The 26,646-nt window shown below is 41.8% G+C and overlaps 1 protein-coding gene across 1 annotated transcript; it reads right to left on the bottom strand.

Annotated features, from left to right (window-relative positions):
- Positions 1 to 3,047: 3,047 nt before the first annotated feature.
- On the bottom strand, positions 3,048 to 24,743 carry MRAP2 (melanocortin 2 receptor accessory protein 2). Its single transcript, XM_063096070.1, has 3 exons — positions 24,611 to 24,743; positions 17,751 to 17,850; positions 3,048 to 3,441 (listed from the first exon to the last, which is right to left on the bottom strand). Exons 1-3 carry the CDS (start codon positions 24,741 to 24,743, stop codon positions 3,048 to 3,050), a joined length of 627 nt encoding a protein of 208 aa, XP_062952140.1.
- Between the last annotated feature and the right edge of the window lie 1,903 nt (positions 24,744 to 26,646).

Below are 26,646 nucleotides of genomic sequence, written 5' to 3'. Positions count from 1 at the left end.
TATTAAATTACACAGAGGGCTCTTTGAAGAGATTAGGAGTATGATTCATGAACCTAACTGAGCAGAGGTGAGGAATAGAGATGCGGCTATTCAGAAACGATTTGTGGAGGAGCCTCTTGCCTAATGGAATGAATTCCTGTAACATATCCAGGAGACCCATAGATACTTGAAATGGCACAGCAGCAGAAACACTGCCAACTTGAACTTAACGGGACAGGGAGAGGACAAGATAAAAGAATGCTGTCAGACTCCTAAAATTCTACATTCAGGAAACAGGCTGATGAAACCACTCAGCTACAAATGCATTGTACACTTCAAGAAAAAGGAAGGATCACTCCAAGGATCACTCCAAGGAGCCCAAACAATAAAGCCACAAGCCACAGATTATTTCCAGGCCTTGCAACCTAATAGAGTTCTCTCAGTTGAATTTTGAAATTTCTTGAGATTGGTGACTCCTTTCTTCCTTCCAGAATCTCACCCATACCTGATTTAGATGATTAAGGTAATGAGATTTGGGACTTTGAGCTGGTAAGATTTGGATGATATATTGCACTTTGAGTTGATGCTATCATGAATTGAGACTTTGGAGTATATCAGCGTGGGGTGAATGTATTTTGCATGTGGGATGGATATGAACCTTTGGGCCAAAGGGAGGACTGGCAAGCTAAAGGCCCCTCCAAACATGTTCACATCCTAACCTCTGGAACCTACAAATATGTTAGCTTACATGGCAAAAGGGACTGTGCCAATGTGATTATGTGAAGCATCTTGAGATGGGGAGATTATCCTGGGTAGTCCAATGTAATCACAAGGGTCCTTATAAGAGAGAGGCAGGACAGTCAGAGACAGATGTAAAGTGGAAGAGCAGGTCACAGTGATAGAGAACCATGAGGCAGGAAGTGTAAGCAGCCTCTGGAAGCCAGAAAAGGCAAGAAAATAAATTCTTCCCCGGGGTCTTCTGATGGAACACAGCCCTGTTAATACCTTGATTGTATCCCACTGAGACTGATTTTGGACTTTTATACTCTAGAACTGTAAGAGAATAAATTTGTGTGTTTAAGTCACTAATTTTATGGTAATTTATTACAACAACAATAGGAAATAAACTCTGGAACCAACACCAACAGGAAGCACCTGCTGCCTGCCGTGCTGTAATGAGGTTCTTTCCCTTTGACTCAGGAGTCTTGTATCTGCTGGCTGCATCCATGAGACTGTGACAAGCTAACTTGCAACAAGAGGGGTGAAGTCTTAGACCTTCACAATTCTCAGCATTTAGTTCATTAAAATGACAGTATAGTCATGGGTATTTTTCCAACTTTTAAATATTTTTGAGTCTTCTAATAAATGTGCTTCTAAATAAGATACCACATGAGTAGCTTTGAACCTTAATAAGAAATAGCACATAATTTATAATTGGTTAAGTAAATTATAAATGATAATACTCATAATAGTGGGAACTCATTGAATCAGCATTCTTTGCTACTCTTGCTCTCTTGCATGAAAATATTTGCGAAAATAGCAAATATCTACTTGCAAGAATGTGTTACAGTAGCTTTAATTACAAGAAATATTCTCTGCTTTGTTCTACTTTTTAGTGTTAGGATCTAAAGAATAATATTTTCCTTAAAAGACATTACAGGAAAGGGATTTCTTTTAGTGAAATAATTCCTAAGTAAAATCTCATGCAGACTCAGGTCAATTGCCAGAGTCCCAGAGATGAGAGTCAGCATTGCCCACTTCAGAAAGTTAGGAGGCATTATAGACATGGTATAATTTTTAAGGAAATGAAAAATTGTATGTGTGAAAACAAAGAACCAGAAAAAATTCCTGTGTAGTCAAATGCATTTATTTTGTAGCTTAAGCAAAACAGGTAGTGAACAAATTCATAGCGGAAATGCTGCCCAGCGATTGGCAGCTGGCTATGCATGCAATGACTGTGGGGGCAGAACCAGGTGTGTCCCACCCCCGCATGCAGCCTTGACTCCTTCATGAAATCAACTCTGTGTTGCCCACATGCCAGCATAATCCAGCCATCCTGAATACCTGTTAGTGGGGTATTTACAACCCACTGACCATCTCAGTTCAAAGCCAATGACCATCACATATACATTTGCCAAGTAAACAGACACCATGGAAATAGTATTTTTCTCGTTCTGTAGGCGATGGCACAGCAAAGACACACCAACACAGAGACACACAGAAGCATCTCCCCTCACTCAGCTGACAACCTTCCCTACATTTCTTGGAGACAGGAGTGTCATGTGATATACCATAGATTGGTACTCATTCTGATCATTCTGAGGACAGGCCCGTTCCCAGGAATCCCCATGGCACAGGTGGCTGGAGGTCCTCAGAAGAGCTATTTCAGCACAACCTAGCAGAAATGTTGGCCCCAGTAACTGTGTAAAGTCGGTCTCCTGACATTTTGGTAGACACTTGGACCCCCTGACTAAAGCTGGGCTCAATTAAGGGTTCAGTGGAAGGTATAGAAATTCTGGGAATCTTACAGAGATAGGCAGCAGTGCCCTAGTTCATACTGCTTTATGCATATCCCTGCCTCCTCTGGATGCAAAGTCATATTTTAAATATTAAAAAGTCAAAACATCACAGCTGGGATGGATCATCAACTGTAGATACCTCACCTTAAAGTTAAAAATGTGGCAACCCAGAGAGGTAAAGCATCTCGCTAATGGTAGAGCATGGTAGTGTCAGGGTCAGATTGGAGCGCAGGATGCTAACCTTCATTCAAGAATATTGACAGTGAGGATTTGGCCAAATTTTCCAACAAGAAGGAATGTGAGATAATGTAAATACTTTAATACAAAAAATACCCCCAATGCATTTAAAGGCAAAAACAAACAAAAAGCCCTCAGCTTAATCAGCTTTCTTCTTACTCAGCTTTCTTCTCTTCTCTCTGTCTCTCTGTCTCTCCCTCTGTCTCTATCTCCCTGTCTCTCTCTCACATGCGCACATGCGTGCACACACACATGCAATTTTATATCTTGCCATACAAAGACAGAACCCACATCTTCAGGAAAACATGTTTTTTAATCCAGGTCTTTGTGCAAGGTCTGGGAAACTGGCTTGTTTTCTAGAACAATAGGTGGTTCAGAAATCAGAAGATCATCTTCCCCAAAGGAGGACTTCTGGTCTGTGTTCACGAAGTTGGGGATGTCAAACTCCATGAGCCTGTTCAGCTCCTCCTCTGGCCGCCTGCAGCTTCTGATGGCTTCCTGGAGTTGGACATCACTGTCGATGGCTGTGATCTGGTGACAAGCTTTGGCCCTGTCCAAGTGTTCTACTTCATTGATGTAGCAGTGAAAGAGAGACCTGGACTCCTCGTTGGCCTGGCAAGAAAACACCTTATCTGGCTCCAGAGGTCTTCCAAAGTCTGACACAAAGCTGTTCATTCTGAACCTCTTCTCTGAAGACTCTGCATTGCTGTAAAGAAAAGGAAGAGACAAGACTGCTTACCCTCCAGCCTATTCACCTGCAGAATCATGGTTTTCTGCATGTAGGGGAGGCCGGCATGTTTCTACTAAGTACCTACTGAGTATTAGTCCCTTTCAGGGCATGCAGACAAACATCAGAAATGAAAGGCATCACTTCTGAACATGTACAAATTAACCTTTGGCAAACGGCTCTAGATGAGGGCCCTGGATCACTCTGAGAACAGACGCTTTCCTGAGGAGTCCCCAATATTCTGCACATATGCCAGTGTTTCTCAGTGGGGTTCTTAGATCATCTGCATCAGAATTGCCTGAAGTTCTTCTTAAAATGCAGATTCCGACATCACATACCTCAGAATCTCTGAAAGTAGGCTCAGTAATCTGTATTTTCATAGACTCCCCAAGGATCATTACTCATACTGAAGTTTAGAACCACTGGCCTAACTCATGCTGGCCCACACAGCAACAATACTCTCTCATAGGGGTGCATTTAATATTTGTCAAAACATTGCAATATACATTTATCTCAATCCTCAAATATGCCACTGCAGTCACTTGAGGTAAGAATTGCTATACCCATGCTACAACTGTATAAACTGAGGTAAGGAGCAATTTGCCTGTGTCACACAACCTGTTAGTGATACAACTGGGGATCCCAATTCCTTGTTTCATTTAGTGTAGAACAAATTAGCAATTCAATGGTAATAAATGAGTAATGAATGAATGCATAAAAAACCCTCAATTAGTCCCACAAGTGCATGAAAGAGAAGCACAGGTGAGTTGAAAACCTGATACTACATGTAGTGACTCCTTCATGTCTGAACACATTCTAAAATCTGGGACACAATCTGACCAAAATCAGGCCCTAGAGTCTGTTCAACAAATGAGTAACATTCTCAGTGATTTCAGTTCTTAAATCTCTTCCTTCCCATCCCAACACTAGGACAAAGCACTTACGAAGCAGGAAAGCACAGATTCAATTTGCAGGTCTGGAAAATCTGATCATCTATCACTAACCTCTAAATTATCCAAAATCACCTGAATTTCAGAGGTCAGCAATCCTAGAAGCTTTATAATCCAGCCAGCTGAGGGACATTGGTATCAGATCTATCTCTTAGCATGATTACCTAGGTGACATCAGGCAAGAAATTCCTCTCCAAAGCCTGAATTTTTCCTTTTAGTAATAAGCCTGCTTAACAAATTTCATTGCCCACTAATGTGTTGTGAAGATCAAGGGTTTATACAAGAGTACAATATTCACTATGTCATGCATTCAGAATTGTGAGGAAAATCACGTTAGAGAGACTCTGAAGATTTGCGCTCTAATGCAAATTTAAGTGGTCTTCTTTGTCTTTCAGTAAACGACTTTTCCCCCAACTGTCACATCACTTAGGTTTAAAATGTTTGAGAAAAGGGATGAGTAGCTCAGTAACCTGTGACCTAATATGTTAAAATGTCACCTAGGAAAAAGGGGCTGAAAGCTTTTGGAAAAGGCATAGTTATGATTGCCAGGACCCACACCATTCCTCAATTCCAAGTCTAAGGAGCTGTGAGAAACAGCTTTTCTGCCCGCCTAGGGCACCCGCAGAGTGTGGCAGCAGTCCCAGAAAACCATCTGCACACAGCGGCTCTTCCATAACACAGCTATGGTCCCTTAGAATTAAGAATTGAGTCCATTAACCACCCTTGCTAGAAAACTAAGGCACAGGAGACCAAAAAAGTTTTGTCCTTCCCAGGGCAGAGCCAGGGCGATGGACATTAAAGCCTCTCTGAGATGCCTTCCCCACCCCTTCCCCCTGAGACTAAATTGGGGCTCCCAGGGCCACCCAGCTCCCCTCTAGCCTCTTCCCCAGGATCTCTTGTGACCATAGTGCAGTGTTCCCTCCTGAGAACAGCAACAAGTTCATCTTTGTGCTCTTACAGTTCAGTAAACACTAAATACTCAGTCAATTCCTTGACTGATAAACTAAAGGACCTATATGTGACAAACTGTGATAATAGACCCCACTTCCTTCAATTTAGTTATTATTCATCCCATCGCTGGGTAAAATTTACATACCATGAAATGCACAGATCTTAAGTATAAAATTCAATAAATTTTTATTAACGTATACACCTATGTAACCACCACCCTAATGTAGAACATTTATTGCCTTTATTCTAGAAAGTTTTCTTCCACTTAATTTCCATCCCCTTCAGGCAATACTGCTCTGATTTCTATTTACATGATTAGTTTTGCCTGTTCTTGAACTTCCAGTTAATTGCCGCTTCCTAAGGGCCATCTGTTTTGATTTCTATACCCAAAGATTCATTCAGCCTGTTTTTGAAATTCGTGTAAGTGGAATCACACAACATACAGCCTTTTGTGCCTGGATTGTGCTAAGCATGTTTTGAGATTCATCCATGTTGTTTAATGTAACAATAGCTGTTCTTTTTCTTGCTGGGCAGTATTACATTGTATAAATATACCTCAATCTATTGACTCATTCTCCTGTTGAAGGGCATTTGGGTTGTTTCCTGCTTGGGGCTGTTGGGAGTAAAGCTATTATAAACATTCTCGAAAAGTCTCTTTGTGGATATATGTTTTTATTGCACTTGGACAAATACCTAAGAGTAGAATTACTGGGTTATACTCACATAGTAGATGTATGCTTAACTTGATAAGAAACCACAAAGAGAAATGGTTGTACTGTTTTGCACTCCCACCACAACTTGTGATAATTACAGTTGTTCCACATCCTTGCCAACATTTGGCTTTGTCAGTCTTTCTAATGTAAGCCACTCTAAGGGGAGTGAAACAAAATCTCGTGATTTTAATTTGCATTTCTCTGATGTCTCATAACATTGAGCACCTTTTCATCAGCTTACAGACTACTGGTTTATACTCTTTTGTGAAGTGTCTGCACTAGTCTTTTGCCTATTTTAATAGTTGGGTTGTTTGGTTTTTGTTATTGACTCAGAAGTTTTGTCATGTATTCTAAATACAAGTCCTTTGTCAGACATAGGTATTGCAAACATTTTCTGTTGATTTGTGACTTGGCATTTCCATTTTCTCAGAGATGTCTTTTAAAGAGCAGAAGTTGAAATTTCTATTAAGTTCAGTTAATCAACTTCTTTCTTTTATGTTCAGTGCTTTTTATATTTTCTCTACGAAATAATTGCCTACACTAAAGTCATGATGATATTCTCTGTGCTTTCTTCTGGAACCATGCTGTACAATACAATAGCCACTACCTATATGTGGCTATTTAAATTTAAATGAATTAAGTGAAATTCAAAATTTAGTTTCAAGGTCATGTTACCCAAATTACAAGTACTCAGTAATCACATGTGGCCATGTGGCCTAACTGGACAGCACAGAAAACATTCCCATCATCACAGAAAATTCTATAAGACAGTGTGATTCCAGGTTTTACTCTGGGAATATGATCCATATTGAGACAAGTTTCATTTTTTCCCTCATATTTATCCAGCTGCTCCAGCACCATTGTTAAAACAGACTTCTCTTTCAACTGACCTTATACAAAAATCACTGTATTTCTATATACTAGTAGTAATAAACAGTAAGAAAATGAAAAAAACTCTCTTCACAATAACATTTTAAAAATAGAATACTTAGGAATAAATTAGTAGGAACAAAACATGTTGAAAACTTGTACTCAGGGGTAGCAGAGAATCAAGACGGTGGAATATACGGTCGCCAGAGTCAGCCTCTCCCACAATCAACCAATTTACAACTATTAAAAAGCAAAGACGGCCAAGCTGGGGCTGCTAGAGCTCAGGGGAAGAGGAGGAGAGACTTACAGAGTTCATGAAAGCAGAAGCACAACTAGAGAAAGAAAGGACCTCTCTGACTATTTTGAGCCCCAACCATTTCAAGTCTGTCCCTGGTGAGCACACAGAGCAAGAGCTGGCAAAAGCCACAGCTGTGCCCTTCATATGAAGTTGCTTGGAGGCAGCAGGGGAGAAGAGGCCTAGGTGGCCCCCAGGCCAGCAAGACCACTAACAGGGTTCCCGTGGACCCATACAGGAGGGGCCACAGACAAGTGAAAAAAGGAGCCACTCAGAGGCCAGTGAGTCATCACAAGGGACCAGCTCACAACCTGCCCCATGGGAAGTGTCTGGAGTGTGGGCGGTGGGGGAGATAGGCCACCAGAGGAACACTGGGGCACAGCACGAACAGCTGATCTGCCCTCCAATCAGCACAAGCCCACTCAGTGGAGACTGGTCAGGAATGTAGAACTGTAGGGGGTGCACTTTGCTGAAAAGACTCAGGCCCAGACCAGAGTTTCCACACAACCCAGGTGTACTGGACCTCACAAGACCCAGAAGTGCTTATAAGGTCAACAATTAAAACCTAAGCTGCAGAGAAAACCTTCACCAGGGAATCAGCAGCAAAGCAGCAATTTAGCTCAAACACAGGGCTCAAGTGCTGGTCCCCACAGGAAGTTCCCCAATTTTAGAAGTAAGCAAAGAACAACAAATTAATTCCAGTGCAGAGTTTAAGTGGTGGGGGTAGCTAATAATCCAACATAGAACTGAAAGAAAACACAAAATGCCCATAGATCAAAGACAAAGTTCTGATATTAACCAGTAAAGGTCTACCACCACCAAAGAACACCCATAAAACCTAAAAGAACTGAAAGCCCCCTAGGCTCCAGGGCGGTGGGGGGCCAAAGGCTTCAGCATGCAGCCAGCCCAGCGAAGACCACCAAGTCAGTGCTGGAAGTGCCCAGGGCTCCCCTGTTGGAATGAGGGGTGTGCCATGGGCCTCAACCACACCCTCCTCTTCCTCCTCCTCCCACCCTGTCTCTTTCCCTTTTCCCTCTTCCCCTCCCTCCAACTGCTCCACAACATCTTAGAATACACAAAAATAATAATAAATACATTTTTTAAAACAAAACAAAAAAAAGACCAGTACTCTGAAAATTTCAAAACATTACAAAAGGAATTTGTAAAAAGTAAAAAAAGACAACCTACTTAAAGAAGACCTACATATGTGGACAGACAGACCATGCTTGTGGATTGGAAGACTTCAGGTAGAAAGTCATATAACCACAGACATAAGCGAGTGCAGTTTCCTTCTTTCAAGAGCCAAAAGCCTTTTCATTTTTGTCTGCTTATGTTTATTCTCTAATACCTTTTAATAGCTGTTTTTTATATTTTGTCCAGATTTTATAATTGTTATCTGCCAGATTATTCTGCAACAAACTACTCCACCTTTACTGGAACCGGAACCCACCTTCATAATTCCTCTTGGCCCTGCATCAATCTACAGCTCCTCCTAGAAGCCTTCCCTGACTCTTCCAATCTGAGTTAGAATGTTCTCCAGGAATACAGGGTGCTTCTCTCCCTCTGTTTCCTCACTCTGTATGATGCCCATTTCTTCACTTGTCTGGCACTTTCATTAAGATTATGAGCTCTTAAAGGCAAGCATTGTGTATTTCTCACCTGTGTCTCCAGTAACTAGCACAGCACGAGGCACATAGTAGCTGCGCAATACATTTTTGTTAAATGAATGAATGAATGCATCAGTGATGAAGAAATCTTGAAACTAAAGCAACCCTTGTCTCGGCAGAAAGCCTCTCCTACAGTCTCCACAAGGTCAGAAATCAGTTCAAAGGCATGCTCAGCTAAGGCTTAAAGGCAGAAGCCTTAATGGAGAGAGAGCTCACCCTGTGTGTGGACTCCACAGCCAGAGATATGGGAGGTCCAGCAAACCAATCACATCCAGAGCTCTCCTGCACCTATTTTTGGCAAAGGGAAGCCACCCAGTCCCTGACTGCATCCCACAATGCTCCCCACATTCCCAAACCTGTTCCAAACCATGAGGAGCTCATGGGCCATAAACCTACTAAAAGGGCATCTTGCATCTTTCACAAATGATCAGCCTGGTGGCTGCAGGGGCTCAGACGTCCTGGAGAAGACTTCCTGCCAAATGACCTGAAGGATAGTTAGTAAAAACACCATCCTTAGAGGACTCCTTGTCTTAAAGCAGCCTGGCCCTCATGAGTCACACCTGAAATTATTTTCAAATATTTAATGCAGTATGACTATCTAAGGATGCTCATGGATTAGGCAGCAGGGAGTTTGCAGCTGGATATTTTCTTAATTCAGTTTTCAGGAAAGAAATGTGTGCCTTATTGTTAAGGATGTCTTTCCAATTTTATAAAACACGTGCCTGTGGGTGGCCTGCGTACACTCCACAGAATGTACGTTCCAATAACAGAGAGAACAGGGCTAGCTGCAACCTTCTCTTCTCAAATTCAGGTGGCAAACAGAAAAATAATGCTCACCAGCACCTATTAAAGCAGTTAAAAGAGCTTAAAATCAACATTGCCTTCCACAGCTTTGGTTACACCTGTGAAAATTAAAAATTATGAGGCCCAAACATTTTAAATTCTACCTTAATTAGAATTAGAGTTGAAACAAGAGACAGCTTCAACTGGAACCTTGAAAGAAAGAGAAACTTGGAGATGTTTACTGAGCTAGCAATTAATATCATATTATAACTATCATAAAGAAAGAGTATTGAAAAATACTCCTAGTATCTTGTCATCATGAAATTGAGATCTAGTAAGAATATTTGCAAGAAGTTCTCCTGTGTCATCCTGACTTTCTAAAAACAACTGTTTAGGGCCTGCCCCGTGGCTCACTCGGGAGAGTGTGGCGCTGGTAGTGCCGAGGCTGCGGGTTCGGATCCTATATAGGGATGGCTGGTGCGCTCACTGGCTGAGCGTGGTGCTGACAACACCGAGCCAAGAGTTGCGATTCCCTTACCGGTCCAAAAAAAAAACTTTATTTTGATAGAACCCTGCATCTTGAAAACATTTGCTTTTTAGGTTTGATTTTTGGGGGGTTTTGGGTTTTTTTTTTTTTTACTTATTTGTTTTGAGAATTTGTACTCCTCATTTTCAGCTTATTATAAGAAATGCAATTTGGATTTAACATATTGACTACAACATCACCGAACTCCACCAGCCAGAACATAAAGACTGTTCAGACTGTTCTATTCGTGGCCTTCTCTTCTTCTCAAGATGTGTTCTGTACCTGTGGAATTCTCCATATCTGAACAGAGTGCATCTAACACAAAGACCCATCCAGTCCTCTGACAACTGCTCAGTAATTATCATGTACTCCCCATGAAAGCCCCGTTCACAAACTTTCCTTGAATCCCCAAACCCTTCTGCCTAATATTCCAGACTCCCCACTCTCACATCACCTGGCCTTTCCAGGGTCTTCTCTCACCAGTCCCCTTGCTATGCCACTAACCCTATGGTCCAGCCACACAGGACCTGACTGGCTCCCAGTGCACTCAGGACTGCCCCTCTCTGTGCCTTTGCTTGTGCTGATCCTTCTACCTGATACGCCCTTCCACCCATCTGTCAAAGTCAAATACCTTCTTAATTGTTCAAGTCCAATGTCACTGCCTCTGTGAAGACTGTGATCTCCCATCGGGAAGGAACCTGTCCCTCATCTGCACTCCTGCTGTATTTTACTAACCTTCTCGTACAGATGCATCCTTTCCTGCCTCATATCACAGCTATTTGTGTATGGTCTTTTCTCTCCTGTACACTGATGTGCTGTATCTTGTTCATCTTTGTGTTCCTCAAAGGGCCTTGCGGTAATTAGACCTCAATGAGTACTTTATGAAATGCCATGTACTGAACAGTGGTATCTGCAGGCTTGTCCAAAGCTCTGATTCCTATGAGAGGCACAGACACACCTGTGCTTAATGAAGTGCTCATTTCTCTGTGACCCAAAAGACAGATCAAGACAGGAGAACAGACTCCACCCACCCCCATCTGCAGAGGGACAACACATGTAGTGCTCTGGGTTATTCCCCTAGGGATTTTAGAGATTTATGATGAGTTTTTACAAATGAAGTGCCTGCTGCTGTGCCAAAAGTCTTAGCATGACTGTCCTCAAGTTTGTTCCACTCATAAAAAGTGATGGGCAGACCAGCCTGTGGGCACCTGGTATTTCCAGCAGTTACTTCCAGTGGGCTTTTAAAGATGTGTAAGCTGAACAAAGACTTACTAAGAGTGAAAGCTTCTGTGATTAATCACCAGTGAGAAAATAATAACCACCAACATTTATGGAACCATAACCTATGCTGAGCACTTTATGTCATGTAATAAGCCCTAACGGAGATGCTGACCAAACCCTTCTATATGGAAATGCCTTCTGGTTGCTTTCATTGGTACCAGGTAGATGTCAGTCTATCTGGGGCAGGAAAGATTCTACTACTTTGGAAATGCCTTCGGAAGAGTCTGTAGCTGCACACTCAGTAAACACCTCTTAATTGATGGGGAATTAAAAGTACCTCCTGAACAAATGTTTATGGATTGAAACAGATACATAAAATCGATTTTCTACCTATTGACAGTGGTAGACATCTCAGAATGACAGGACTTTCTCAGCAACTACTTGCTGCATCTGCTCTTTGCCCGCTAGTTCCTGTGGCCATGGTGATAGAATTTGGATGTGTTGTCCCCACCAAAACTCATGTTGAAATCTGATCCCCAATGTGGCAGTGCTGGAAGCTGTTTGAGCCATGGGGGTGGATTCCTCATGAATGGATTAATGCTCTCCCTGGGTGGGGGAATTAATGAGTGAGTTCTCACTCCATTTGTTCTCGTGAAAGCTGGTTGTTTAAAAAGACCCTGGCACCTCCTCTCTCTCTCTTGCTCTCTTGCTTCCTTTTGCCATATGATCTGCTTGTACCTGCCACTTTTCCACCATGTGTAGAAGCAGCCTGCAGTCCGTGCCAGATGTAGCTGTCCCAGAATCATAAGCCAAATAAATTTCTGTTCTTTATAAATTACCCAGTCTCAGGTATTTCTGTTATAGCAACAAAAATGGACTAATACACATGGTCATTATCAAAGATTTTGAACTCTGACATTTTCCTTCTTTTAGCTTTTAGTTGCACGTACCCATCCTTCAGAGTACCATATTCAAGTAAATTACAATTCAAGGTAAAACGTACTTCCCATCTTTATAAAGTCATGAACAATCCTGCACTCACCCCTAAATGAAGAACACCCCCACCCAGACAAGGTGCACATAGCAAAGGCTACAAATGGAGGGTATTTGAGGTGTATGATGTCTGGGTTTCATAATTTTTAAAAGAAGTTAAAAATATTCAACATAAAAATGTGATCCAAGCCTTTCTGGCAGATTTACGATATGGTGCTATACCGCTGTAACAAGACAGCACACTGAGTAAATGGCTCCTCTGCTGAGAAAGCAGGGAGAAATGGCTCTTTTAGTCTCACTGTCCATAAAGGATCCTGATAAGAGCTTTTGCTCTCCTCACACAGCAGCAAATATTCCACGGGAAAGATAATCCCCTTCCAAGTTGCTTCTTAGGCCTAAAAGCTTTTTCAGAAAGGTGATGTCAGCTTTATGTCTTTCTCTCTTTGCACTATGCCTTCCTAGTGCTCACCAGTATCTAGTTCTCTTCCGGGCACATGGAAGACCCCGCTTCCCAGCCAGGGGCAGTCAGGTGGGCGTGGCCAGTTCTAACCAATGAGCTGTGGGAGGAAGGGACACCAGGACTGAAGAACACTTCCGGACTGAAAAACACTTCCAGACTGGAAAACAGAAGGGCAGGCAGGAGATCTGCATGTGTTCTCTTTCCCTCCACAGCAACCCAGCAGGTTAAGTGGTGGAGACAGTGTGGCTACAAGTGGAGAAGCTTCTTCTGTCTGCTTCTTGCCAACCTCGACGGCCATGTAGTTTGGGCGAGCAATGAACCTGTGTTGTGTTATACTGAGATTTAAGGAGTTGTTACTGTCTCAGCCTATTCTAGCCTGACTTGTACTTATACATTCCCTATCTTCACAGAAGCCATTAAGTACTTCGTGATTCCAGAATTGAAGTTCTTATCCTAACATGATCCCAAGTTGAAAACTTCAGGGGACAAAAAATAAAAACGCCCATTTTACTGTGGTAGTATTGGCTCTATGCAATGGAATGGATCTCAACTGCCATCTGACACTGTTAAAAGTCCAGCCAGGGATGGCAAATATATTTTCTCTTTCAGGTAAACTGTGATTGATTCCTGGTGGCTGCCTGGAGTCCTGTTTTGAAAATGATTCTGAGGCAAAGTCTTGGCCATGCAGGGAAGATGACACAATTGATTAGTGGTATTTATTGTGGGCACAGGTGGCTGTATCTGCCATCCTTGTGTCTTTCTATTACCAAGGGGGCGCTCATACTCTTCCCATGTGACCAAAAAATGACTCCATGGAGAAAAAAATGGAATTAAGTGGTAGATCTAGCACAAGTCCATTTTGAGATTCCATACTTGATCAGGTATCTTAACCTGAGTGTCGTATGTTCCAAAAGGATGCTGCCTGATAACCTACTTGAGGAAGTAACTGTTCTTTGTGACAAACCACCCAGAGAGTCTTCAGACGTATCAGTCCTTCCAACCCACCACCAATTCTCTTCTTAGCCACCATTCTAAGTTCATCTTACTGTTTCATTGTGAGACCCAGCCAAGTTGGAGCTGGAGTAGAATGAGGTAATGTTTTGATCAGTGTAGATACAACATGAATGTTTAGGGCCTGTGCTATAGATTGAATTGTGTCCCCCAAAGTTCCAGGTATTAGAATGTTAACCCCTACTGTGACAGTGTTAAGAGGTTGGGAAATCCTATTATGGTAAGTGAAAGGTGGGGCTTTGAAGAGGTGATTAGATTGTGAGGACCATGCCCTAGTAAATGGATTAATCCATTGATGGTTTAATGGAGGTCACGGATGTGGTTCTGATGGCTTTAAAAGGAGAGCACGTAAGAAGCTCTCTCTCTTGCTTCAGCCTTATCACCACATGATACCCTGTGTTGCTGAAGCCACCACCAAGAGAAAGGCCTTCACCAGACGTGTTCCCTGGACTTTGGACTTCCCACCCTCCAAAACTGTAAGCAATATTGTTTCCTTATAAAATACCCAGTTTCAGGTATTTCTGTCATAAACAGTAGAACAGACTAACACAGTCTGCCTGTCGCATGGGAAGATGGGTTCCCTTATCTTCTCCCTCTTACCTTCTCCCTAGACCCTTCAGTTCATACCAGTGACTGACCTTTACTGAGGGACGCTGTGACCCAGCTTATGCCAGCAGCTCCAGAGTCTGCTCACTTCTCTCATGTCATCTTTACAGTAATCACTGCAGACAGATACTACTTTATTTTTATATGTGAGGAGTCTCAAGCACAGAGAGGTTAAGAATCCAGCTCAAAGTTTCACTAAGTAAACCTGGAATGTTTGACTCCAGAGCCCATGATTGGTCCAGTATGTGACAGAAGGAAACAAATCTGTTTGCTTGCTAACATATTTGGTTCGATAGGAGGAAGAAATTAAAAATTACTAATCTGAGATAGTTTGGTGTAGTAATGAATAAGGGGAACTTCAGAATCAAAAAGACTTTAGTCTGAGGCCTGGGACCACAGTTTTCTTTACCTTTGAGACCTCAGATAGATAACTGAGCCTCATTTTTCTCATCTAAAGTAGGAAAACTTATGAAACTTACTTCTTCCTGTGAAGATTTAGTCAGATTATATATATAAAGGGATTAGTAGACGCTGACATATGGTAAACACTCAAAAAATGGCTCATGTTATTACTCTCAGTGATGTTTCATCCTCCCCTCCTTAATTATCACAAACTTAAATTGATTGTTTTCTATTAAGCTTGGCTATATGGATTTTAAAAAGTCTACTTTGAAAGAAAATTCTTGCCAAATAAATGTCAAGTTTGAGAAGATCTAAAAGTCTTTTTAACAGATTTATTGAAGAGTTTTTCCACATGTCTGATTCTTTCAGTTTTCTATTATTATATACGACAACCAAATGCCATGTCTTACACTGCCTCAGACTGTGTACAGAAGCATTTGGAGTGTAGCCCTGAGGACTGACCCATTATTTTATTAAAAGTTAAAAAAGGGCAGAGTTTCTCCTTAACCTTGTTAGAAGCGTGCAAGGTTACAATGACCCTTGTTCTATAATAGAGCAGAACAAAGATCAAAAAGAGAGAGCATCTAGTGGTAGGGCTGAACTGAAAGACTGGAAATCTAAGTCTCAGCTACCCAGAGTTGCTAAGACACCCTATGCAAGCGGATTAATCAGGGTTCTCCAGAAAAATAGAAACAACAGAACATTAAAGAATTGGCTCACACAATTTTGGGAGATGGCAAGTCCATAATCTGCAGAGTAGGCTGGCAGGCTACAGATCCTAGGAAGAGTTCCAGTTCTAGTCCAAAGGCAGTCTGCTGAAAGAATCTCTTCTTGCTTGGGAAGGTCAATCTTTTTTTATTAAGTCTGTCAACTGATCAAATGAGGCCTACCCACATATGGAGGGTAATCTGCTTAATTCAAAGTGTACTTATTTAAATGTTAGCCTCATCTAAAGAACACTTTCACAGAAACATCAAAAACAATATTTGGCCAAATATCTGGGTACCATGGCCTAGCCAAGTAGACATATAAAATCAACTATCACAAGAAGTCATATTCTATTATGTGCTAGGGTGTTCCTATCTATAAAATCACCTGCCTCCTATGTCAAATAAATCCATCTCAATAACCCTGCAAAAATCCATCTGTCCCTCTGGAGAAAAAGAAGATAACGGAGTAATATTATTCTATGACCACTCTATGAGATGTATCCTAATCTGAGTTTGTTCTCAGATTTTCTTACTACTCTTGCAATCCATACCACATTTTCAAATTCCCTGGACCAATATAATAGAAGCAAAGGCGTGTGCAGATGTTTATGAGGACACGGAGAGAGAAAAGGGAAAGTTTAGTGGTTGTTAAAGAGATTCTCAGCCATATGTTTCCACATACTTCAATAAAATGATATTTTCTTTTCATTTAAAATGTTTGCATTTAAATTTTTTTCCAGCCCCCGATGTCTGGAAATAGCTGAGTGGCGGGCAGAACTGTTCTTTTTACCCAGACACTTGTTATAGTTCCAGAGCAGGAGTGCAGGCTGAAAAATGAACAACAGACACTGTTTGATGTTCTCACCACTGTGTGATGAGACATAATAACGAGAGTGCTCCTGCAGGCTGGGAGTGAATGAGATACCCAATGTAACATGTTAGGATTTGTGCAAAATTTCTTCCACTGACTCTCCCAGGTCTCTCTCCACCCTCCCACATCCTGCTCTGTGTGCTGAGACTGGCCCTTCCTGGAGCCTCTGGCTGCTGGTTGTGTTCGGCCAATGGGGAGCAACGGCAAGAGATGGGAGGAGGAAGAGGAATGAGGTCTTGGTCATTATAGGGAGGCTCCTTCCCCAAGGGGTTACATTGGACTAGCAGTGTCCCTTGACCCAAGATCACAGCTCCTCTCAGCTGACTCCTGGGTTCCAGTTGTGGCTCCTGTCCTGGCTCCTTGAGACCTAGGATGGTGACTGCTCCTCAGTGCTGCTAGCCCTGGGGTCCACCATGACCCTTTGCCATTTCCCTTCTCCCTGCGCACATTTGGTGAATAGCCCATTTATCAAAAGCTCTTTTCATGACCAATTTGAATGTGCTATCTGTTGCCTGCTGGGACCGACTAATAAGGTATTCAACGTGTTATTTTCCTTTTTTTTGAAGAGTTGGTATAAACAATAGATATCCCCTAAGACATTTCTGAATTTTTTACAAATGATAACTGAATAATACTTTCTGATGTTACTCAACATTCTTTAAGCACCCTTCATAAATCCATGTAGTAACTTCCTCCATAAATCCAAAGCCCAAAGCTAATGTTCTCTGCCATGTTATGAGAATTACATAATCCACAGTGTTTCCCTTTCTATCCTAGTTTCAAGGAAACTCAGTGTTGAACTCAGTGATGACTGTCAATAATTAATTTAGTTGAATACCTAGGAACAACTATTTCTCTGCTCCTCGAAATATTTTTTTAAAGTAGTTTTTATCGTATTTTTGCATGGTCTTTTTTTCACCATTTTTAATTTGGTGAGTCATCTAAATCCTTTTGGAAATAATTATCCTAATTAATAAATATTTAAATATAAAAATCAGGCCTGGATTAGCATTAAGACCGCAAGAAAGGACCAAGAAACATGACTTCACAAGAGTCCACTTGAAAATAAGCCCCAGAAGCAAGAGGCAAAAAGCTAAGAGGAAAATGGGATCTGACCCCACAGGTACGTGGGTCCCAGCAGCAAATCCGTAACCAGCCCCTTCTCTCCATCCACTGGAAGCAACCCCAGCCTGGGTACTAGCATTTGTTTCTCAGTTCCCTGCGGGCTTAACGAGCATTTAGGATCAGCCCAAACTTACTCTTGGTGTGGGGCTCCTGTCTTGGTCAGCAAGGTCAGCACAAAAAACATGAAAATCACAAAGACTGCAAGTCCAACCCAAAATCCAATCACAATGGAATCTGCAAAACAGTTAATACTGGGATTAGTATTTCACAGTAGTTTAAAGCTTGGATATTCAAAGAATCTGAGCTTTGGGGAGAGGCTTTGATACATGAAATAAAAGAGGAAGTCAACTGGGAACTGATGAGATACAGAGAACAGAGGGTGAGGGTGTCACCTATGGATTTCTAATCTCAGTTAACGTAGAGTTCTCTCTCTCAGTGAAGGAATCCAGGACAGAACGTGGGTCATCTAGTCCTTTGTCTTGAGTTAGAAAATACAATTTCTAGCAGAGACTGTCATCTGAAGTTTAAAGGGGATTCTGACTCCAACAATCCAATTTTGCATTTTCAGTTAGGTTCACAATGGAATAATTCAGGTCCTCATCACTGGCAGAGAACACACAAATGGATTCCTGAGTGCTCTCCCTGCCTTCTACCTTTTCCTGTGATTCATCTCTGTTCTAACCTGCTTTATCACAGTTCTGATGATACTGCTCTTTTATGAAAAACTCTCCAACAAAAAAAGACTCGACCTCCTTTTCCAGATTTAAAGAGATTCTGTATGTAAAGCACTTTATACAATGTCTGGCATCTGAAAAGAAGGCACCCCACAGGTGCTGACTATTATATTTAGAGTTACCATACTTTTCTCCCTATTCACCCCCACCCTTTAAACCCCATGTGTTTCCCATTAGACTAGGAGACATTCCGTCCCTGCATTTACCCTAACTCTTTGCCACAGCTTCGTCACACACACCTTTATAGGGGCTTTTACCTTTACCTGTCTGGAACAACTTTCCCCAACTTGAGCTAATGAAAGTCAATCCATCCTTCCAAGTCCATCCTTGACACCATCTCCTTCACAAAGCGTTAGCTTTCATCTCTGCACTAACCTGCTCTGTCACAGCTGTGATGATAATGCTCTTTTATGAAAAACTCTCCAAGAAAACTGATGTGATCTCTCCCTCCTTTGAAGCCCATGACATTCTTGTCTGTGCTTCTCTAAATAGGCCCTTCCTCGATCCTATCTCAGGAAATAGTCAGGAGTGTATGTTTCTGGGACAGGGATTAGGCTAGACTATCTACAGAACCTGGCAACACACAGTAGGGTCTCGAATTTGGGGAACAACAGAGTGGAATCAGTCTACATTTTCTGTTCTGTACTAAGAAGTTTACCTATGTGGGAATACAGTGAGGATGTTTAGCATCTTTAAATAATAAATGATTGGAGCTTATATATTAAATGTGTTTAAATGTAAAGCATTATTCTAATTACATTACATATATGCAGCACTTTTCCTAAAGTGACGAAATCACATTAACAATTTAACCTTCAAACTTCATATTTTCATCCTATACTATTGCCTTGAGGTTAACAACATTTATTCGGCATGCTGGATGCACACCTAATGTTTCTTTCCTAGAGTCTTAACTTTTACTGCCAAAGAAATAGAAATTGTAGACTTTGCTTTTTAATATAGTGGAAATGAGGCATTAAAAAAAGACATAAGGACAAGTACCAAAAAACACATGTACTCAAGTGCAACTAACATGGAACAATAAAATCTCAATTATCCAGGCATGGACTGTGAAGAAACACTGTACAGACAAATAACAGTTCCACACAGTGTACTTTATCAACTGCCTGCATAGCAAAAGCAAATTCTAAAATTACATGCCAATATTATAATAAGTCCTCTATTTAGAACTTAATATAGTCATTTGATTGAGAGTTTTCAAATCTGTTTACTAGGAAGTTCTTGTGAGGACAGCTTTCACACTGCAAATGGTGAACTGATCCCCAGAGGTGCAGGAGAGGGTGCCTTTAACCCAGCCCAGTCCCTTTCGTCCACCCTTCTAGTACCCCAGCAAGCTGCTCAAAAAGCAGCAACAATGTGGGTTATGAAGGGGTCACAGCCCTCAGAGAAGTCATGGGGCAGGGGAAGTTCAGGGGGGAGGGCTGTGGTTAGAATTTGAGAATCCTTTTTTTTTTTTTTTGGTGGCTGGCCAGTACAGGGAACCAAACCCATGATTTTGGGGTTATAAAGCTGTGCTCTAAAAAGAAAAAGAATTTGAGAATCCACATGATCCAACAGTACTTCCAAATGTTTCCTTGCTAATGTAGCATCTGTGTTTCCCATGACAGTATGCTTTAAGTAGCTCTGTTTATTCACATTTTCTTTTGAACAAAATTCTGCTTCCTCAAATTATTTCTACAAATTTCCCTCTAACCTCATCCTTTGCCACTTGACCCAACCTGAGGGCATTTTCTCACCCTGAGCCCCTTACAGGGAACATTAGAGATCCCCATCTCATCCTGGGAATATCCAAGCTCTCTTAGGGTTTATTTACATGCCAAGTTTCATGGGCATAGGCACTGCAGTAAGATAGAGAAAGCAGAGCCCCTGGTCTCCCAAGGCACCGTTTCCTGGGAAGAAGTCGGAATAGAGGTTTAAGCAGAGTGAGGCTTCATGAGGCCAGAGGGTTAAGGAAGCCAAGAGAATCCTTCCAAGCAGCAAGCAGCCACACTGTCTCCTCTAGACACAGCCATATGGAGACTAATTATAGCAAGGGAGTAGAACAAATTCCCATGGGAATCTCATATGGAATCTGTCAAAATAAAATAACTCCCTCGACTTGACCTTTAATGAATGGAATGAAACAAGACAGCTAAAAGCTGACATGATCGTTTTCTTTTCCAGTCTAAGGTAGGACTAGAGCTACTACCTCATCGCACTGCCCCTCCTCTCCACCTCCTAAGATAAATTGTGACCTTTCCATGTCATGGTTATATGAAAAACAAGAGATAATACTTCATTTGAAAGAAAGGGATCAGGACACCAGGGCCAGCACTGCCCTCACATCACTTCTGGTTCCTAAGTCATTAGGGTCAACTTTGTGGTATGAATTCCCAGGAAGGAGCCAGCAGTGACGATCCCACACTTGTCTCCACTGTGCTCCTGATGACACATCTTATCCCAAGCCTTTGGAAGCTCCAGCTCTGCTTCTTTCCTGATAGTCCACTTCTTGAGACTCATCCATACATGCATCTGGTATTATCTGCAAGTTGGCCTAAGAAAAAGGCATGGAATGTGGCCACCACAGATGGCTCCTCAGCCTTTTCTCCACACAGCAGCCAGTGTGGTGCTGCTAAAATGTAAGTGTCTACTCACTGATTCGCAACCTTTTGCTTCTGCTTCTCTGAGAACACCCTGTCTCACCCAGCTAAGCCCTCCATAAATGACCCACTTCTCTCCTTCCCTTTGTAGCAAAACTCTTGAGAGGTCTGTCTGTACGTACTGTCTCCAATTCCTTTCCTCTCGTTTTTTCCTCGAACCGATTCCATCAGCCTTTCACCCCCAGTTCTCCACTAAAACTGCTTTTATAATCATTGCCAGTAACTTCTACATTGTAAATCCAGTAGTCATGGCTCAGCCCTCAACAACCTTGACCTAACAGCAGCATTTGATACAGATCATGCTTGAAACCCTTTTTCAGTTGGCTTCCAGGAAACCACAATTGCCCAGTTTTCTTTCTACCTTTCTGTACATTCCTCTCGGGCTCCTTTGCTACTTCCTACCCAATCCCCCAACTTCTAAATGCTAGCATGCCCCAGGGCTCAGCTCTGGACCTCTTCCATTTTCTCTCTACACCCATCTGCCTCTTGGCTTTGAACACCACTTACATGCTGATGATGCTCAAATCTACACTTCACCCAGCACCCTCTCCCCCAAGTTCTCCTGGACGTCTGACAGAACAAGGTCCAAAACTGAGCTCCTGATGTTCCTCTCTGAAACCTGCTTCTCCCATACTCCTCTCCATCTCAATTAATGACAATTCCATTCTGTCAGCTACTCAGGTCACAGATTTTCCGATTATCCTTCACTCTTTCTCTTACACCCCATTGCCAACCCATTGAAAAATTTTGTCACTTTTTAAAATATCCAGAATTTATGCACTTCTCACCACTTCACGGCCCCTGCCCTGGTCCAAGCCACCATCAGCAGCTACCTGGACTTGGCAACAGCCTCCTGATGGGTGTCTGTTTCTAAACTCATCCCTTTCATTCCCCAGTTGCAGAGGGATCCTACTGCAAACTAAGCCAGATGCCACTCCTCTGCTTCAAACCCTCAAATGACTTCTCAGAGAAATAACCAGAGTCTTAGTATAACCTCTAAGGCCCAATGCCCTCGTCCCCACGACCTCTCTGACCCTGTCTCCTGCTGCTGTGCCTCTCATTCATTCCCCTTGGCATCATGCTGGCCTCCCTGCTGTTTCTTGCATGTTCTAGTTCAAGCCTGCCTTGGACCTTTTTCTAGAATGTTCTTCCCCCAGATATTTTATAGCTCAATCTCACACTTTCTTCAGGTCTTTTCTCAAATCTCTCCTCAGTAAGGCCTTCCATGGCCACTTTATACTTTTACCACTATACTCCATATCTCCTTTCCTCATTCTATTTGTCCTTTTTTAAACTGCCATCTGACATAGCTTGTATATTTAACTTATTTATTGTCTGTCTCTCCCACTAGACTGCAAGCTTGATAGAGGAGGTATTTTTGTCTTCTCGGTTCATTGTTGTATCTCCAGTGCTTAAAATAGTGCTGCACATAGGTGCTCAATAAATATATGTTGAATGAATGAATGAGTGGATGGATGAACTTCCACTCTGCTGGTGCCAAATGTTTATCAGATATATGTCCACTTCTGATACATGACAGAAGGATAAAAGGAGAATTTGCATTGACCACCAGAGGTTGTTTCTCAGATGAAAGACCCTCTGAATGTAGGAAATCTATTTTCAGCAGGCAGAGGAACTTAGACTAACTAGAGATGTAGCTATTGTTGTGAGGTATGATCTGTTACAGGTAAAACACATGAAGATAACTCATATAGTCACTCCTCTCCTCAATAAATGCTGCCCCTTGAAATGTCTCGCTTCTGTCCTTTTGAACCTCCACCTTACTGACTTTGTATTTTGCTCAGCAAAACAAGGAATCACACTTGAAGGTCAGAATCACAGCATTTTAAAATGTTAGAGAATGTACCAATGTACATATTACAATAACTGACAATCTTTTCATTTCCCTGTATATCTGGGGTTTGTTTTTTCTTCTTCTCTGTGTGTCTCATATATTGTCAGGTTCCTGAAGGGAAGGGCCTCTACTTTAATCAGATCTCTTACATCAGAACAGTTAAGTCCTCACTTGGGCATTTTTCTTTTTTCATGATGTGAATGTTAAAACTAACAAAAGCAATTCTTATTAATGGTATAGTAGTTACAGTAAGTAGATAATGTGTTACATCTCTACCTAGGTTTTGCAGGAATTTTTTCCAGCTACAATTATTTCTTGAATGTAACATGCTCCAAAAAGATTTTCCTCAGTTGTCTCTGGAAATGTACCAAAATTATAGCACCATGCCTGTCTTCTGTGACCCTAAATGAAGGAAAACAGAAGCAAAGTGGCACAAAAATAAAAGCTGATGTCACCAAGATGTAAAAGCCTACGTTACAGGGAAATATATGGCAATTTGCGCAGTCATTCTGATTTCCTCTATAACTCATAACAAGGAAGTGTCCTTACTTAAAGGTTATCTGAGAAAAGCAACAGATTAAAGAATTTAGGCAAATTAAGGAGGGTGATTCCCACCCCCTGACATTTACAGCCTTCCACAGGATAATCAATGACAGCTTACCCTAATGGATTCCATGTGTGATTTTTTTCCCCACAAAGAACTACTGAGCAGGAGTCAATAAAGGAATGAGTGAAAGCATTTAATTATTTCTATTCACTTCAGGAGTAAAAGATATGTAGTTTAGTTAATGCTTCAGAAGCAAATATAGAAAGCCCTCCTTGCAAAGGAGCAGCAGATGGGTGCAGACAGGGCTCCTGTATGCCAAGGCAGGTTGGAGTGGAGGCAGCCAGGAAGGAACTCAAGGAACAAAAGCATTTCCTTTGCCACATCTGCATCTCTGATTCTAATCTCTCTTACATTTCCTAATGTGTCCCATTAATCAGGAGCAGTCAAAAACCTAAAAATTTTACAGTGCAATGGATATTCACTCTAAAACAATTGAACATTTCAGGGATATTTATGGGGTAACCAAGACAGGACCTGGCAGTGGGCAGCAATTCCTGCCTATTATGTCAACTCTACTTAATGAAACAAGGATGCTTCATGCTGGCCAGTCCGCATTCGGTTATGACTGGAGTTGAAATGTAACCTTTCACAGAAAGACATTTCCTTGCTCTCTGCTGGATCATTAATCACTCCAATAACATAGAACACAATTCATGCCTATAACACGGAGTTAGGGATGATCACAGGCTATTCTTGTCTATCATTATGAACACACACAGACTGTTCTCCACAGTTCTGGACAATCAATTGTGTTAAAAGGATGCTGCTGACTATGTGTTACAAAAAAAGGTTCTTCTAATAATAGTTCCAGATTCTGCTTTGTACATATTTTCAACAGCTCAAGCACTTACAGTTTGGGGGAGCTGGAAAGGTTAATGCCTTTTTAAAAATTTCAATCTAAGATTGACACAAATTCACGTTTCCCCACTGAGGGAATCTTTTAAGTCCTTCATCAATGAGAATTACCATCCCTGAGCAATCAGCTTATGTGTGGATGGGGTGTTTTGTGGGGTTTTGGAGGTAGAGGACAGTTCTGTAAGAAGACAGAATGTTCAGAAGTAATCACTGGGGATTTCAGAGGCTAAGACAAATACATATTATGCTTACAAGTACAATTGGAGAATTGTATAAGACTTACATTTATGAGCCTTCAGTCCTTCAAAGGAAACTGGTCCAATCTCATAATACTCATATTCCCAGGTATAATCAGAATTAGACGCAGATTGCTGGGAAGTTCTGTTAGAAATTAACCTCTGGGCAGACATCTCCATCCTGCACAAATGGAGAAAGGCAAGTGCAGAACCTGTTAATTCATCCACAACTGCATAGTCGCCCTACTTACTCCTGACCACATTCAGGAGTTCAGCGGCAAAGGCCTCAAGGAGGTCCTGCCCACAGGTCAAAGAGAGGTTTTCACCAGCTGCCCACACCTCATACCATGTGGCCACTATTTCCTTTTACCTCTCCACTAGACTGGAATATATTTGAAATCAGAGAGTTATCTTTTTTGTGAACTTAATCCAATGCCTGGCATATAACCAATGTTCAATAATGGATGAAGGAAAGAAGGGAAGGATGGAGAAAGAATGTCAAAATCTTTGAGCTTACAACTTCAGCCTCACCACCTATACCTGCATGAGTATGTAAAGAGCCTGAAGAGAATAAATAACATCACATCAGAAATGAAGTGGCTCAGTATGTATCTATTGAGCACCTACTACACAGCAATGAAGACGTGCAACCTAAGTCTAATGAAATGGAGGGAAGAAAAGAGAAGTGGACAATAAAAGTTGCATAAAGGGAGAAGACCCTCAATAGAAGTCTATCTTGCTCACTGCTCACTCCTGAAATGTGTCATATTCTCAGGATCTCCTAAGTATCTTCCTTTTCAACTGTGATTATTTCAGACTAGAAAATCCTGACTTCTTTGGGAGAAGACATTTCACTGTGCAGCATGGATGTCAAAGGTGACAAGTGAACAGAATCTGTGTTCCATTACTGTGTGTGAGCATCTACTGTGTACAAAACACTGCACCCTGTGGGGTAGACAGAGACGCCTGAGACACAGGCCAGGACCCCACAGACCTTCTCTTATAATGGGGAAAGGAAGACAAGTTGACAAATTAACAGTAACATAAGGGAAAATTTGAATGAAATCCCAGCCAAAACCAAGATTCACTGAGCAGTCACTACCACTGAGCCCCAGCCCCCAGGAGCTTTCTGAAGTTCCCCTTCTTCCACCCCACCATGGTCAGAATCACCCACCACCACTTCTATGGCACAACCCCAGTGGAGGCAGAGGCAACATCACCACCACCCTCTGTCCCAAGGCATGAGGTTCCCCTTTACTTCAGCCCTTCTTCCCCATCCCCAGACATGGACCCCAGAGAAGGAGACCCCAGTCCCTCAGCATCATATCGATGGAAGGAGGGGGTGCTCTGATCCAGAGATGCATACCAATATCAGGAACCAGAGTGTGACTCTGAGGGCCCAGCCAGATGAATCATTCCACCAAAGGTGGAAAAGAATGTGTCAATTTTCATTAGGGAAGGAAAGCTCACAAATTATAAGAAAAGCTGACCTTTAATTTACTCTATGTAAGCATTCAGTTACCTTTCTAATGCCAGCACAAAAATAACATAAAACCATTACCACGTATCATCTTTGGCCTTTTTTATTATTTGAACAAAATAATAATAAGATAATTTCCTTCAGTGATGAAATATATTTCCTCAGGAAATTAAAATTAACAAATTAAACCTAAGAAGCACAATCCTCAATTATAACCATTTCCTCCAGAAGAAACGAACTGTAAGAAAAAAAGAGAGGAGCAGCGCTTCAGCTGTAAGGTTCAGAGATAAATGGTAGATTCACATAATTTCCACTTGAGTATGTTAAGAATTTCACACCATATAGAAAAAGGCACTGATTTGAAGGGTCTTCATCTTTTCTCTACTGCATTTGCTACATTGCCAGACAAGGCAATATCTCCCTGATATATTTTCCTCATTTGCGAAACCAATCATCATGAGGACTTGAAAACACTGCTGTCAGGAAATGGTCTGGCTACAATTGGTCACTAATGGACACCATCATCACTAACCTGGCCCACATCTTGGCCCTCCTAACTGGCTTTTCTTCTTCCGCTCTTACTAATCCCCGGGATCCAGTCTC

This window comes from Cynocephalus volans, chromosome 5 (assembly GCF_027409185.1).
Source record: "Cynocephalus volans isolate mCynVol1 chromosome 5, mCynVol1.pri, whole genome shotgun sequence".
Taxonomy (NCBI): Eukaryota; Metazoa; Chordata; class Mammalia; order Dermoptera; family Cynocephalidae; genus Cynocephalus; species Cynocephalus volans.
The sequence above is the reverse complement of the archived record's forward strand: the minus strand, read 5'-3'. Positions and strand labels throughout refer to the sequence as shown.

What these genes read in the sequence shown, in the direction of transcription:
- MRAP2 (XM_063096070.1), bottom strand. Translation starts at nt 24,743, where the DNA reads ATGGAGATGTCTGCCCAGAGGTTAATTTCTAACAGAACTTCCCAGCAA. An exon ending in AGGACTGAAGGCTCATAAAT is followed by an intron (nt 17,851 to 24,610) that starts GTAAGTCTTATA and finishes ACTGTTTTGCAG; the next exon opens with ATTCCATTGTGATTGGATTT. An exon ending in ACAGGAGCCCCACACCAAGA is followed by an intron (nt 3,442 to 17,750) that starts GTAAGTTTGGGC and finishes TTTTCTTTACAG; the next exon opens with CAATGCAGAGTCTTCAGAGA.